The 17,143-nt window shown below is 47.2% G+C and overlaps 1 protein-coding gene across 8 annotated transcripts in view; it reads left to right on the top strand.

Moving 5' to 3' along the window:
* The window catches only part of UBTF (upstream binding transcription factor), a 135,796-nt gene extending 122,714 nt beyond the window's left edge, over positions 1-13,082 (top strand). For all 8 annotated transcript variants that reach the window (XM_069237876.1, XM_069237878.1, XM_069237880.1 and 5 more), the window contains 2 exons: positions 11,069-11,236; positions 11,678-13,082. In XM_069237876.1, the coding sequence (XP_069093977.1) occupies positions 11,069-11,236; positions 11,678-11,767 (258 nt within the window). In that variant the 3' untranslated portion in view covers positions 11,768-13,082. The remainder of the gene's footprint in view (positions 1-11,068; positions 11,237-11,677) is intronic.
* The last annotated feature ends 4,061 nt before the right edge of the window (positions 13,083-17,143 follow it).

Here is a 17,143-nt window from a genome sequence, read left to right as displayed (position 1 = left end):
AAGGTGTTTACTACAAAAGTAGCAACCCCCCACTCTACCACAGCAGACAGGCACTCTGAACCCAAAGAAGCCTGTAAAGTAGCCCCTTCCCTTGTTGGCGAAGAGCTAAAGGTGTGGTTCTGGGCACTGATAGCTGTCAGTGGCCTGTGCTGGGTGTTAGCTTTTATGGCTGCATTGTCTTTGGCATGGTGGTCTGACCCCATGCCAAATAGCAAGATAGGCCCCCTGACCATGTTGGTCATGGTGTGGTCACTCCAGCTGTGGGTAACCTCTTTGAGTAAGCTGGGGATGACCCTGGCTAAGATAGGATTAGCAGAGGTGGATACCTCTAGCCCCAAGATAAAAAGGATGGGTGAAGACACTAAAAACACAGAAAAGAAGCAATACCGATTGGGTCCTGTCACTGTTGAGGTAGTTCAATTCCCCAGAGGGAATGACCTAGACAGGAGGATGTAAGGCAGAGCAGGCCCTGCAACCAACAGCCTGTTTCCCTACTCTTCCTCGCCTGACAGATTAGGAAGACTCTCCCAGGTTTGGCTGAGTCTCCTGGCCTGTGGACTAGAGGGGGATTGTGTAGGAAACTGGCACTTGTTGCAGTTACGCCCCCCCCACCTCCCAGTCACCCTCAGGGACAGTAGCCATTGGCTAATGCCCTCTGACCCCTGTAACACCCAAAATCTTGTATGTTCGATGGCATCTGTCGCTGTAGATACGCATGTTCTGCAATAGCTCGCCATCTGGTGTTGGGCCGGAGTGTTACAAGTTGTTTTTCTTCGAAGAAGTCTTTCGAGTCACGGGACCGAGTGACTCCTCCTTTTGTCTCCATTGCGCATGGGCGTCGACTCTATCCTCGATTGTTTTTTTTCCGCCATCGGGTTCGGACGTGTTCCTGTCGCTCCGAGTTTCGGAACGGAGAATTAGCTAATTTCGGAAGATTTTTCGTCGGTATTGTTGCGTTCGGGATCGGCGTACTTACATTCAACACCGAATCGAAGATCGAAGAGCTCCGGTGCCCTTCGGGGTAGTTTTTTCGATCCTCCGTCTGGGCCTAGTCGGCCCGACCGCGTGCTGAAGAACGCCGATGGAACGGACCCCGTTTCGTTTCTGCCCCAAATGCCACAATAAATACCCCTACACAGACCAACACTTGGTCTGCAACCTGTGCCTGTCACCTGAGCACAGCGAAGACACCTGCGAGGCCTGTCGTGCGTTCCGGTCCCGAAAAACACTCCGAGACCGTCGAGCCAGAAGACTTCAGATGGCGTCCGCACCGACAGCCCAACGGGAGTTCGAGGAACAAGAAGAGGAAGGTACCTTCTCGATCCAAGACTCCGACTCCGAAGGATTCGACGATACACAAACCGTGAGTAAGACGTCGAAAGCCACACAGAGAAACATTTACAAGGCCCAGGGGACGCCACTGCCACCAGGCCATGGCTCGACCCATAAATTCGGTGACCGACCATCGGCACCGAAAAAGGCCCAAACAGTGCCGAGATCGTCCGACTCCGGTCGAGACACCGGCACGCAGCCTTCTCGGGACCGAGAAAGTGCTGGAGACAAGCCTCGACACCGTGATGCCGGTGTGGACACGGCTCGACGCCGAGACAGCGGCACAGAAACAGATCGACGCCGAGAGGTTTCGGCCCCGAAAAGGAAAAAAGTCACCTCGGAGCCGAAAAAAATCGCAGACAAAGTTTCGATGCCGAAACAAACTGCAAGCGACCCAGCTTCAGGCTCTTATACAGAAGAGCACTCGCTAACCTCCCAAATGCAGAAGCATAGGTTTGAGGAAGAGCTACAAGCAACTGATGTGGACCATACGCAAAAGCGTATCTTCATTCAGCAGGGGACAGGAAAAATAAGCACCCTTCCCCCCATTAGGAGAAAGAGGAGGTTGGAGTTCCAGACGGAACAAACACCACAACCAAAAGTGGTGAAAAGAGTTACACCACCACCCTCACCTCCGCCCGTGATTGACGTTTCACCAACACAAACTCCATCACACTCCCCAGCTCACACCACCATGAGCCAGGGTGACCAAGATCAGGACGCATGGGACCTATACGCCCCAGTGTCAGATAACAGTCCGGAGGCATACCCTGCGAAGCCATCTCCACCAGAAGACAGCACCGCGTACTCTCAAGTGGTGGCTAGAGCAGCACAATTTCACCACGTAAGCCTCCACTCAGAACAGGTCGAGGATGATTTCTTATTCAACACACTCTCCTCCACCCACAGCTCATACCAAAGCCTGCCTATGCTCCCTGGTATGCTCCGCCACGCAAAAGACATCTTTAAGGAGCCGGTTAAAAGTAGGGCAATCACACCAAGGGTAGAAAAAAAGTATAAGCCGCCTCCTACGGACCCGGTTTTCATCACTTCACAGCTGCCACCAGACTCTGTCGTTGTAGGAGCAGCTAGGAAAAGGGCCAACTCTCACACATCTGGAGATGCACCACCCCCAGATAAAGAAAGCCGCAAGTTTGATGCAGCTGGTAAAAGAGTCGCAGCACAAGCTGCAAACCAGTGGCGCATCGCGAACTCCCAGGCACTACTTGCGCGCTATGACAGAGCCCACTGGGACGAGATGCAACATCTCATTGAACATCTGCCCAAGGACTTACAAAATAGGGCAAAACAAGTGGTTGAGGAGGGACAGGCCATCTCCAACAACCAGATCCGCTCCTCCATGGACGCTGCAGATACAGCTGCACGGACAATTAATACATCTGTAACTATCAGAAGGCATGCATGGCTCCGAACGTCTGGATTTAAACCAGAGATTCAACAAGCAGTTCTCAATATGCCTTTTAATGAAAAAGAACTGTTCGGTCCAGAAGTGGACACAGCAATTGAGAAGCTCAAGAAAGATACGGACACTGCCAAAGCCATGGGCGCACTCTACTCCCCGCAGAGCAGAGGAAATTACAGCTCATTCCGTAAAACGCCCTTTCGAGGGGGGTTTCGGGGTCAAAGCACACAAGCCAGCACCTCACAAGCCACACCGTCCAGTTACCAAGGACAGTATAGAGGAGGTTTTCGGGGACAATATAGAGGAGGGCAATTCCCTAGAAATAGAGGAAGATTCCAAAGCCCCAAAACCCCTACTACTAAACAGTGACTCACATGTCACTCACCCCCTCCACACAACACCAGTGGGGGGACGAATAGGTCATTATTACAGAGCATGGGAGAAAATCACTACAGACACTTGGGTTCTAGCAATTATCCAACATGGTTATTGCATAGAATTTCTACAATTCCCTCCAAACATACCACCAAAAGCACAAAATTTAACAACACACCATTCCAATCTCCTGGAGATAGAAGTGCAGGCACTATTGCAAAAGAATGCAATCGAATTAGTGCCAAACACACAAATAAACACAGGAGTTTACTCACTGTACTTTCTGATACCAAAGAAGGACAAAACACTGAGACCAATCCTAGACCTCAGAGTAGTGAACACTTTCATCAAATCAGACCACTTCCACATGGTCACACTACAAGAAGTACTGCCATTGCTAAAGCTGCACGACTACATGGCAACTTTAGACCTCAAGGATGCTTATTTCCATATACCAATACACCCATCGCACAGGAAATACCTAAGGTTTGTATTCAAAGGAATACATTACCAATTCAAGGTACTGCCTTTCGGATTAACAACCGCACCAAGAGTCTTTACCAAATGTCTAGCGGTAGTCGCAGCACACATAAGAAGGCAGCAGATACATGTGTTCCCATATCTAGACGACTGGCTAATCAAGGCCCATTCGTTAATAGAGTGCTCAAATCACACAAATCATATCATACAAACCCTCTTCAAACTAGGGTTCACCGTTGTAGGAAGTTGGCTCTGTATGTGCTATTTCAAAGTAAGGAATAGCATGCACAGAGTCCAAGGGTTCCCCTTAGAGGTAAAATAGTGGTAAAAATAGATAATACTAATGCTCTATTTTGTGGTAGTGTGGTCGAGCAGTAGGCTTATCCAAGGAGTAGTGTTAAGCATTTGTTGTACATACACATAGACAATAAATGAGGTACACACACTCAGAGACAAATCCAGCCAATAGGTTTTTGTATAGAAAAATATCTTTTCTTAGTTTATTTTAAGAACCACAGGTTCAAATTCTACATGTAATATCTCATTCAAAAGGTATTGCAGGTAAGTACTTCAGGAACTTTAAATCATAAAAATTGCATGTATACTTTTCAAGTTATTGACAAATAGCTGTTTCAAAAGTGGACACTTAGTGCAATTTTCACAGTTCCTAGGGGAGGTAAGTATTTGTTAGTTTTACCAGGTAAGTAAGACACTTACAGGGTTCAGTTCTTGGTCCAAGGTAGCCCACCGTTGGGGGTTCAGAGCAACCCCAAAGTCACCACACCAGCAGCTCAGGGCCGGTCAGGTGCAGAGTTCAAAGTGGTGCCCAAAACACATAGGCTAGAATGGAGAGAAGGGGGTGCCCCGGTTCCGGTCTGCTTGCAGGTAAGTACCCGCGTCTTCGGAGGGCAGACCAGGGGGGTTTTGTAGGGCACCGGGGGGGACACAAGTCCACACAGAAATTTCACCCTCAGCAGCGCGGGGGCGGCCGGGTGCAGTGTAGAAACAAGCGTCGGGTTCGCAATGTTAGTCTATGAGAGATCTCGGGATCTCTTCAGCGCTGCAGGCAGGCAAGGGGGGGGTTCCTCGGGGAAACCTCCACTTGATCAAGGGAGAGGGACTCCTGGGGGTCACTCCTCCAGTGAAAGTCCGGTCCTTCAGGTCCTGGGGGCTGCGGGTGCAGGGTCTCTCCCAGGTGTCGGGACTTAGGATTCAAAGAGTCGCGGTCAGGGGAAGCCTCGGGATTCCCTCTGCAGGCGGCGCTGTGGGGGCTCAGGGGGGACAGGTTTTTGTACTCACAGTCTTAGAGTAGTCCTGGGGTCCCTCCTGAGGTGTTGGATCGCCACCAGCCGAGTCGGGGTCGCCGGGTGCAGTGTTGCAAGTCTCACGCTTCTTGCGGGGAGCTTGCAGGGTTCTTTAAAGCTGCTGGAAACAAAGTTGCAGCTTTTCTTGGAGCAGGTCCGCTGTCCTCGGGAGTTTCTTGTCTTTTCGAAGCAGGGGCAGTCCTCAGAGGATGTCGAGGTCGCTGGTCCCTTTGGAAGGCGTCGCTGGAGCAGGATCTTTGGAAGGCAGGAGACAGGCCGGTGAGTTTCTGGAGCCAAGGCAGTTGTCGTCTTCTGGTCTTCCTCTGCAGGGGTTTTCAGCTAGGCAGTCCTTCTTCTTGTAGTTGCAGGAATCTAATTTTCTAGGGTTCAGGGTAGCCCTTAAATACTAAATTTAAGGGCGTGTTTAGGTCTGGGGGGTTAGTAGCCAATGGCTACCAGCCCTGAGGGTGGGTACACCCTCTTTGTGCCTCCTCCCAAGGGGAGGGGGTCACAATCCTAACCCTATTGGGGGAATCCTCCATCTGCAAGATGGAGGATTTCTAAAAGTTAGAGTCACTTCAGCTCAGGACACCTTAGGGGCTGTCCTGACTGGCCAGTGACTCCTCCTTGTTGCTTTCTTTGTTCCCTCCAGCCTTGCCGCCAAAAGTGGGGGCCGTGGCCGGAGGGGGCGGGCAACTCCACTAAGCTGGAGTGCCCTGCTGGGCTGTGACAAAGGGGTGAGCCTTTGAGGCTCACCGCCAGGTGTCACAGATCCTGCCTGGGGGAGGTGTTAGCATCTCCACCCAGTGCAGGCTTTGTTACTGGCCTCAGAGTGACAAAGGCACTCTCCCCATGGGGCCAGCAACATGTCTCTGGTGTGGCAGGCTGCTGGAACTAGTCAGCCTACACAGACAGTCGGTTAAGTTTCAGGGGGCACCTCTAAGGTGCCCTCTGTGGTGTATTTTACAATAAAATGTACACTGGCATCAGTGTGCATTTATTGTGCTGAGAAGTTTGATACCAAACTTCCCAGTTTTCAGTGTAGCCATTATGGTGCTGTGGAGTTCGTGCTTGACAGACTCCCAGACCATATACTCTTATGGCTACCCTGCACTTACAATGTCTAAGGTTTTGTTTAGACACTGTAGGGGTACCATGCTCATGCACTGGTACCCTCACCTATGGTATAGTGCACCCTGCCTTAGGGCTGTAAGGCCTGCTAGAGGGGTGTCTTACCTATACTGCATAGGCAGTGAGAGGCTGGCATGGCACCCTGAGGGGAGTGCCATGTCGACTTACTCGTTTTGTCCTCACTAGCACACACAAGCTGGCAAGCAGTGTGTCTGTGCTGAGTGAGAGGTCTCCAGGGTGGCATAAGACATGCTGCAGCCCTTAGAGACCTTCCTTGGCATCAGGGCCCTTGGTACTAGAAGTACCAGTTACAAGGGACTTATCTGGATGCCAGGGTCTGCCAATTGTGGATACAAAAGTACAGGTTAGGGAAAGAACACTGGTGCTGGGGCCTGGTTAGCAGGCCTCAGCACACTTTCAATTGTAAACATAGCATCAGCAAAGGCAAAAAGTCAGGGGGCAACCATGCCAAGGAGGCATTTCCTTACAACCGTCAATTTCACAAAATCCAAAATTCTGCCACGCAAGGTACAACAATACCTGGGAGCCATAATAGACACATCAAAAGGAGTAGCCACTCCAAGTCCACAAAGAATTCAAAATTTCAACACCATCATACAACGCATGTATCCAACACAAAAAATACAAGCAAAGATGGTATTACAACTCCTAGGCATGATGTCATCATGCATAGCCATTGTCCCAAACGCAAGACTGCACATGAGGCCCTTACAACAATGCCTAGCATCACAGTGGTCTCAAGCACAGGGTCACCTTCTAGATCTGGTGTCAATAGACCGCCAAACTTACCTCTCGCTTCTGTGGTGGAACAACATAAATTTACACAAGGGGCGGCCTTTCCAAGACCCAGTGCCACAATACGTAATAACAACAGATGCTTCCATGACAGGGTGGGGAGCACACCTCGATCAACACAGCATACAAGGACAATGGAACGTACATCAAACAAAACTGCATATCAATCACCTAGAACTTCTAGCAGTTTTTCAAGCACTAAAAGCTTTCCAACCAATAATAGTTCACAAATACATTCTCGTCAAAACAGACAACATGACAACAATGTATTATCTAAACAAGCAGGGGGGGGACGCACTCCACGCAGTTAAGCCTGCTAGCACAACAAATTTGGCATTGGGCAATTCACAACCAAATTCGCCTAATTGCACAGTTTATACCAGGGATACAAAATCAACTCGCAGACAATCTCTCTCGAGATCACCAACAGGTCCAGGAATGGGAAATTCACCCCCAAATTCTGAACACTTATTTCAAACTCTGGGGAACACCTCAGATAGACTTGTTTGCGACAAGGGAGAACGCAAAATGCCAAAACTTCGCATCCAGATACCCACACAAACAATCCCAAGGCAATGCCCTATGGATGAACTGGTCAGGGATATTTGCTTACGCTTTTCCTCCTCTCCCTCTCCTTCCTTACCTGGTAAGCAAACTCAGTCAAAGCAAACTCAAACTCATATTGATAGCACCAACTTGGGCAAGGCAACCCTGGTACACAACGCTGCTAGACCTATCAGTGGTACCCTGCATCAAATTGCCCAACAGGCCAGATCTGTTGACACAGCACAACCAAAAGATCAGACACCCAGATCCAGCATCGCTGAATCTAGCAATCTGGCTCCTGAAATCCTAGAATTCGGGCACTTACAACTTACCCAAGAATGTATGGAAGTCATAAAACAAGCCAGAAGGCCATCCACCAGGCACTGCTATGCAAGTAAATGGAAGAGGTTTGTTTGCTACTGCCATATTAATCAAATACAACCATTACACACAACTCCAGAACAGGTAGTGGGTTACTTGCTTCACTTACAAAAATCTAACCTAGCTTTCTCTTCCATTAAGATTCACCTTGCAGCAATATCTGCATACCTGCAAACTACCTATTCAACTTCCCTATATAGGATACCAGTCATTAAAGCATTCATGGAGGGCCTTAGGAGAATTATACCACCAAGAACACCACCTGTTCCTTCATGGAACCTAAATGTTGTCCTAACTAGACTTATGGGTCCACCTTTTGAACCCATGCACCCCTGCGACATACAGTTCCTAACCTGGAAGGTGGCATTTCTCATCGCCATTACTTCCCTAAGAAGAGTAAGCGAGATTCAGGCGTTTACAATACAGGAACCTTTTATACAACTACACAAAAATAAAGTCGTCCTAAGGACCAATCCTAAATTTTTGCCAAAGGTTATTTCACCGTTCCATCTAAATCAAACAGTGGAACTTCCAGTGTTCTTTCCACAGCCAGATACCGTAGCTGAAAGGGCACTACATACATTAGATGTCAAAAGGGCATTAATGTATTACATTGACAGAACAAAAAACATCAGAAAGACTAAACAACTCTTTGTTGCATTTCAAAAACCTCACGCAGGAAACCCAATTTCAAAACAAGGTATAGCCAGATGGATAGTTAAATGCATCCAAATCTGCTACCTTAAAGCTAAACGACAGCTGCCCATTACACCAAGGGCACACTCAACCAGAAAGAAAGGTGCTACCATGGCCTTTCTAGGAAACATCCCAATGCAAGAAATATGTAAGGCAGCCACATGGTCTACGCCTCACACATTCACCAAGCACTACTGTGTAGACGTGTTATCCGCACAACAAGCCACAGTAGGTCAAGCCGTATTAAGGACATTATTTCAGACTACTTCCACTCCTACAGGCTGATCCACCGCTTTTGGGGAAATAACTGCTTACTAGTCTATGCAGAACATGCGTATCTACAGCGACAGATGCCATCGAACTGAAAATGTCACTTACCCAGTGTACATCTGTTCGTGGCATCAGTCGCAGTAGATTCGCATGTGCCCACCCGCCTCCCCGGGAGCCTGTAGCAGTTTGGAAGTTACCTTCAATTATTTATATATGTATCATCTCAACCTTAAATAGGTGCATACTTAGTCACTCCATTGCATGGGCACTATTACTACAATTCAACTCCTACCTCACCCTCTGCGGGGAAAAACAATCGAGGATAGAGTCGACGCCCATGCGCAATGGAGACAAAAGGAGGAGTCACTCGGTCCCGTGACTCGAAAGACTTCTTCGAAGAAAAACAACTTGTAACACTCCGGCCCAACACCAGATGGCGAGCTATTGCAGAACATGCGAATCTACTGCGACTGATGCCACGAACAGATGTACACTGGGTAAGTGACATTTTCATTAAGGGTTTCCCTGAACCCAGCTCACCAGCTTCCTGGCAACCTACAAGAAGAAGGGCTGCTAAGCTGAAACACTCAGCAGAGAAGAAGGAAGATGACAACTGCTTTGGCCCCAGCCCTACCGGCCGGTCTCCTGCTTCAAAGAACCTCCAAAAGACCAGCGACGCATCCGGCAGGACCCGGGACCTCTGCCAACTCCAGAGGATTGCCCTGCACCCAAAAGGACCAAGAACTCCAGAGGACAGCGGTTCTGCCTGAGAAAACCTACAACTAAGGACTCCCACCTCACTCCGGATGCGTGAGTCTTGACCCCTGTGCACCCGATGCCCATGTCCAAATGGTTCATCCAGCAAGAGACTGTCCCCAGACGATTGCGAGCAAGTGCCCACCCTGGCTTGAGCTCTCCACCCCTCCATGACGATGCCTGCGGAGGGAATCCCAAGGATCCCCTGACCACGAAGCTCTGGACGAAGATATCTGATGCCTAGGAACACACTGCATCTGCAACCCCCAAGCCTTGGAGAAACTGACCCCCGGTGCTTCAACGTCCAACAGGCGGCCCTCCTCCCTGTCCAACCGGTGGTGTGCTCAAGACAGCCCACCCCCCAGACCTCGCCTGCAGCCTCTGAGTGACACCCATGGTCTCATAGACCAGCATTGAAAACACGCCGTTCTGTTTGTACCCTGCACCCGGCCGCCCCTGTGCCGCTGAGGGTGTGTGTTTGGTGCTCACTTGTGGCCCCTTCAGTGCTCTTCTAATCCCCCCTGGTCTGCCCCCCGAGTCGTGGGTACCTACCTGCAGGCAAACTGGATTCCGAGTAACCCATCCCCATAGGACCCCACGTTAGATTTGCTCAACTTTGACCTCTGCACCTGGCCGGCCCAGTGTTGCTGGTGGTGGGTGTTTGGGGTTAAATTAAATCCCAACTGGTGGACTTCCTAAAGTCCGGAGACTAAAACTGTAAGTGTTGTACTTACCTGTAAAAAGATCTAACATTTCTTCCCTCCCAGGAACTGTTCTGAAAAGAAAATTGTGCTGTGTCCATTTTTTAAACAGCTTCTGGCTAATAGTTCAAAAACTGTATTACTAACCTATTTCAAACAAAGTACTGTTGATACCTGTGTGAAATACGAAACTTTTGAAGTACGTACCTGCAACTTGAATCTTGTGGTTTGGAAAATACATTAAGAAAATATATTTTTGTTATATAAAAACCATTAGTCTGGAGTTAAGTCTTTGAGTGTGTGCTTCTTCTATTGTCTGTGTATTTACAACAATGCTTTGCACTACCCTCTGATAAGCCTAACTCCTCGGCCACACTACCACAAAGAGAGCATTAGTTTTATCTACTTTAGCCTCTGTTAAGCCTCTGGGGAACCCCTGGACTCTGTGCACACAGTATCTCACTTTGATATAGTATATACAGAGCCACCTTCCTACAGTACCAAAGCAATAAATAGCTTCAGGCTGCAGGAAACTAAGATGGTCATGTGAGTACCCTCTTAAGGTGTTGGTTCCATTAATTGACCTTTAGGTAATATCTATTTAATACCATCCTTTCGTACTTCTTGTAAAATGTAGACAATTGCAGTTCTACGTACTAAAGCATATCTACAAATTGAAGTTTATACGAAATATTTTTAAAGTATGTCATACACCCACTGTCTCCTGGAGACACAGAAAGCAAGTCAATTCTTGGAAGATTCCTGTATTCAAAAATCATTGTTGCACTGTATTTTTTCCATACTGCCTATTGTAGATGCTAAATATGTAAGTGGTGCTTGTTTTCTTCCTTCTTCAGGAATCTGATGATGATGACGAGGACGACGATGATGATGATGATGAGGACGATGATGATGATGATGACGACGACGATGATGATGACGACGACGATAAGGATGATTCGTCAGAGGACGGAGGAGACTCCTCTGACTCCAGCAGTGATGATGACAGTGAAGATGGTGACGAGGTAGGCATTGGGGAGGACAGTGCAATTTGCCCACCGGATCTGACACTGGTGGGAAGGAAGAGAAAAGGGGAAAGAAATAAAGTGGTGACTACATTCATATCAGTGCCATGAATTCTGTTCTGTGCTTTAGCGCTGCAGCATACATTTCCATAGCTGCATAGATCACTTGTGTACTGCTAACTGCTATTCCAAGTCATTTTTATACAATTTGATAGCTGAAGTTTCAGTGAATTTTCATGTGCTATTTGCATATTATGAACCTAATCGTACATCATTAGCAAGCCATACATTTCCTATATGCACCCATATCATAGGCTTTCCTTTCCTTTCTATATATATATATATATATTTAGGATAGTGGCCATCCAAGCAAATTAAAGACCCATTGAAGCCAGGCTTTTGTGTACTCTTTACATCTAATGTTACCATTTTGTCCCACAGAATGACGATGACGATGATGATAACGATTCCAGCGGCAGTAGCAGTTCTTCTTCCTCTTCAGACGACTCTTCTGACTCGGACTCTAACTGACCCCGTCCTCTGCATCGATGACCCACAGGCCTCTCCTTTTTCATACACAGCTCAAAATTGAGTCCACCTTTGCAGGGTGGCACATGTTGGAGGCGAGTGAGGCCATCACCGTGAATGGACTCCAGTTTTTTTGTACATTTTGTCCTATTTTTTGTGTTAAATACTTTAAAAAGATGTTTTGGATCCCAGTGAGCCTACCAGTTGGCCACCAGCGGCTTCTCTCTTAGAAGGACATAACCCATCATCTTAGAAGACTTTTCATGCCTGTGATGGGATCACTCTGAGATGGCCAAAGGAGCGGGAACAGGGGCCTCCCAAAAAAGGGGGAAGACTGCACTTAGTCACGCTTTTCTCTGTGGTAAAAGCGTGTTTACAAAATTTATTTTTGCGGATGAGTGGGTGGGGTTAGGGCGAAAGTGGGACCTACGTGCACCCCACCTGTATAGAGAACAGTTTTTAGAACGGACAAGGGGACGGAGCGAGAGAGAGAGAGGCTGTTGCCACATTGTATGTCACTCACGTTTGAAGAAAAATTACATTTGTTCCTAGTTTCAGAACCGTTTGTTATTATTTGTTCCACTTTCATTTTCTTCCTGGAGGCTAAGGAGTGGGAGAATTAAATTATAGATCCCACAGGGCTGCCCTCATGCCACTCTAGCTTCCCTTGATGCCATCACCCAATGGATAGTTGTGCACAGTAGATTATTCTTTGGAAACATTGCTGGCTTGTAGAGGGCAGCAGGGCACGTGTACGGTGTTGGAAACATCGGAGGGACGCTTACTATAAAGGAGGAAGAGACTGAACTGGCTAATCTTCCAGTGATCGGCATTAAATGACCTTCAAAACGGAGAAAACATATAAAACATTTCTAAATGTGCCTGCCATCTGGAAAGAGGAGTCTCACTGCTAGATGCCAACATTTGAGCCGCTGTGAAAGTCGGAAAGCCTTTACAACCAGTCGGAAAAAAGAAGGAGGAGGTTATTGTAAATAATTAATAATATACATAGGTGACTATGTGTAATGCAGCAGGTGCTAGCGTTATAAGCTAAGGGAGCCTATTGTTCTCTGGACTTCTGGATGGTTTGTTTATAACACGAACTCTTTGCATCTTCGGTGGCTTCTGAGGCATACCTGGGTAGGTACCTAACTTTTTTTGTTTTATTTCACCATGAGCTACTACATTGAAAAACTGGACTAAAGCTCCGCTCCACCTGCGTTGTCTGTGCAAGAGTGTGCAAAAGTTTCTAGCGCCTTGTAATGTTTTGATGACGCCCTCTTTTGTACCTTTACAAATAAAAACATATTTTATTCTGTTCAGGACTCGACATTAAAAATTGCACACCTCCAGGTTTTTGCCGGAGTTATTCACACATTCAATTCAAATGTACATATCATGAACTTCTAATTGGATTGTCTCATTTTGACTCTCATCACAGTCGCCTAAATTCTGAGAACACAAGGTTTGGGAGCCTTAAGCAACAGCAGTGCGAATGAATCATTCTCCCAAGAAATATACGTTTACCTTGAATGTCATCAGGCAGTCAACACAGATGCTGATCCCTAGCAACGTATCTCCGTGTCCATTTGAAGAGAAACTTACCAGTGGGTGGGCAGTAGATGTACTTTTCTTACATGACGAGAAAGTATAGCGTTACTGCAGCTATACCTGCAGATACATCCCTTCATCCGTCTCCTCGTGTCTCTCTCTGTATGACTCTCTCGCTCTCTCTCTCGTATCCTTTGACACGTTCTACGAGAGGAATGTGTGAAGCATTGTGCTATTTTAGTAAATGTGTTTTAGTATTTTTTTTTATTTTTGTGTTTTAAAAGAGATACAAAAAATTCTTACAGTACTCAACTTTTTTTTTTTTTTTTTTTTTTTTTTTTTAAATTAAGTGTACAATCTGAACTGGGGGAAATGTGTATTCTAGTACTGCAAGAGACATAAAAATGAGTGCATTTTGGCACTGCGTGCACCCGGACTTTACTTGATCAAAGGTTACGAGAAAAGACATTTTCTTTTTTCTAGTATTTAAAAAGGTGTTTTGTAGGTCCAAGGGACAATTCCATTTGTATATCTCTAAACTGAATTTAGAAGCCAGTCTGGAAACACAAATGTGGCATTGTTTTGTTTTTTTTGCGTTGTTTTTTTGTATAAGAAAGTGAGAAAAGAAAAAAAAATGTTTCTGTTGCCAAGTGAAATACTATCAGAAACTAATAAAACGTTTAAGGGAAAATAAACTGTTTAACAATTTATTTGTCCTTTACTGTCAATAAGGTGAGCAATTATCTAGGTTTACAGCAAAAAGTATTTTCTAGATTCACATATTGCACATCATTTTGCCATCTTATACTACAGGTTCGGAAGTGTTGGTAATAGCCTTCTTTTTTCTTCTAGGCGTTGACTGATGTAGTCCTTATGACTCTCAATAATGTTGACTGTAAGGCCACAATGTTGCTGTGCTGCCTTTCATTTCATAATCTTTTTCTGCTACGGGGTTCAGAGGTATACAGGGAAAGCTCCTGAGCAACGTGTACATTTCGTTGAAAGGTGAACAGCAACTTTCAGGGACAGTATCTGCATCGGCTAGGGATCAAACAATGCCAGAACAGGGAGGCAGCTTTTGACCCATAAGTGTTATTTCTGAAACTCCTTGTTGCCATTTTATATTATGAAGGAATTGTTTAAATTCCACCAAACGTTCACCATAAATTACAAACACCAGGTTTGTTATGCCTCAAAAGACCATACGTCAGAGGATAATATGTCAGTTCGTCTTTCAAACCATAGACATTAATTCACTGGTGTAAGGAAATGCCTCCTTGGCATGGTTCCCCTCTAACTTTTTGCCATTGCTGATGCTAAGTTATGATTTGAAAGTGTGCTGGGACCCTGCTAACCAGGCCCCATCACCAGTGTTCTTTCCCTAAACTGTACCTTTGTTTCCACAATTGACACAACCCTGGCACTCAGTTAAGTCCCTTGTAACTGGTACTCCTGGTACCAAGGGCCCTGATGCCAAGGAAGGTCTCTAAGGGCTGCAGCTTGTCTTATGCCACCCTGGGGACCCCTCACTCAGCACATGCACACTGCCTTAGAGCTTGTGTGTGCTGGTGGGGAGAAAATGACTAAGTCGACATGGCACTCCCCTCAGAGTGCCATGCCAACCTCACACTGCCTGTGGCATAGGTAAGTCACCCCTCTAGCAGGCCTTACCACCCTAAGGCAGGGTGCACTATACCACAGGTGAGGGAATATGTGCATGAGCACAATGCCCCTACAGTTTCTAAGCAAAACCTTAGACATTGTAAGTGCAGGGTAGCCATAAGAGCATATAGTCTGGGAGTTTGTCAAACACGAACTCCACAGTTCCATAATGGCTACACTGAAATCTGGGAAGTTTGGTATCAAACTTCTCAGTACAATAAATGCACACTGATGCCAGTGTGCAATTTATTGTAACATACGCCCAGAAGGCATCTTAGAGATGCCCCCTGAATACCAATCTAACTTCTAGTGTAGGCTGACAAGTTTCTGCCAGCCTGCCACACACCAGACATGTTGCTGGCCACATGGGGAGAGTGCCTTTGTCACTCTGTGGCCAGGAACAAAGCCTGTACTGGGTGGAGGTGCTTCTCAACTCCCCCTGCAGGAACTGTAACACCTGGCGGTGAGCCTCAAAGGCTCACCCCTTTTGTTACAGCGCCCCAGGGCATCCCAGCTAGTTGAGATGCCAGCCACTGCCCCCACTTTTGGCGGCAAGGCTGGAGGAGATAATGAGAAAAATAAGGAGGAGTCACCCACCAGTCAGGACAGCCCCTAAGGTGTCCTGAGCTGAGTTGACCCCTACCTTGAGAAATCCTCCATCTTGAGTTTGGAGGATTCCCCCAATAGGATTAGGGGTGTGCCCCACTCCCCACAAGGAGGAGGCACAAAGAGGGTGTAGCCACCATCAAGGACAGTAGCCATTGGCTACTGCCCTTCCAGACCTAAACACACCCCTAAATTCAGTATTTAGGGGCTCCCCAGATCCCAGGAAATCAGATTTCTGCAACCTGAAGAAACAGAGACTGCTGACCTACAAGCCTGCAGAGAAGGAGGAAGACGACAACTGCTTTGGCCCCAGCCCTACCGGCCTGCCTCCAACTTCGAAAACCTGCTCCAGCGACGCATCCGACAGGGACCTGCGACCTATGAAGCTACAGAGGACTGCCCTGGACTAAAGGACCAAGAAACTCCAGTGAACAGCGGCTCTGTTCAAAACCAGCTACTTCTTTGCAACAAAGAAGCAACTTTCAAAGACTGCACATTTCCCCCCGGAAGCGTGAGACTTCACACTCTGCACCCGATGCCCCCGGCTCGAGATCTAGAGAACAAACACCACAGGGAGGACTCCCCGGAGACTGCGAGCCCGTGAGTAACCAGAGACGACCCCCCCCCAGGCCCCCACAGCGACGCCTGCAGAGAGAATCCAGAGGCTCCCCCGACTGCGACTGCCTGTAACAAAGGACCCGACGCCTGGAACCAGCACTGCACCCACAGCCCCCAGGACCTGAAGGAACCGAACCTCAGCGCAGGAGTGACCCCCAGGCGACCCCCCTGCCTTGCCCAGGTGGTGGCTGTCCCAAGAAGCCCCCCCTCTGCCTGCCTGCACCGCTAGAATGACTCCCAAGTGTGTGTTCCTCATTTATTGCCTGTGTGTGTACAACAAATGCTTAACACTACTCCTCTGATAAGCCTACTGCTCGACCACACTACACCAAAATAGAGCATTAGAATTATCTCTTTTTGCCACTATCTTACCTCTAAGGGGAACCCTTGGACTCTGTGCATACTATTCCTTACTTTGAAATAGTGCATACAGAGCCAACTTCCTACATTGGTGGATCAGCGGTGGGGTACAAGACTTTGCATTTGCTGGACTACTCAGCCAATACCTGATCACATGACTAAATTCCCAAAATTGTCATTAGAAACTGATTTTTGAAATTTGAGCTAATTTTCTACATTTTTAAAAGTCCTGCTAGGGCCTTGTGTTAGTCCCTGTTACCATTTCTTTTAGAGTTTAAAAGTTTTGTAAAAGTTTGAATTAAGTTCTAGAGATAGTTTTAGATTCTTAAAAAGTATTCCAACTTTTAGAAACATAATGTCTAATGCAGAAGAGAATGTGATGGAACTCGACATCACCCCTTACCTGAATCTTAGAATGTCAGAGTTAAAGTCTCTCTGCAAAATAAAAAAGATTAAGACTGGTTCAAACCCTACCAAAATACAGCTCCAGGAGCTTTTGGCAGAGTTTGCCAAGAACAACCCCTCTGAGGATGACCTCCCAGAGGGGTAAGCTAGTGATGGGGAGGAAGTCCCACCTCCAGT

This window comes from Pleurodeles waltl, chromosome 6 (genome assembly GCF_031143425.1).
Source record: "Pleurodeles waltl isolate 20211129_DDA chromosome 6, aPleWal1.hap1.20221129, whole genome shotgun sequence".
NCBI classification, from domain to species: Eukaryota; Metazoa; Chordata; class Amphibia; order Caudata; family Salamandridae; genus Pleurodeles; species Pleurodeles waltl.
The sequence above is the reverse complement of the archived record's forward strand: the minus strand, read 5'-3'. Positions and strand labels throughout refer to the sequence as shown.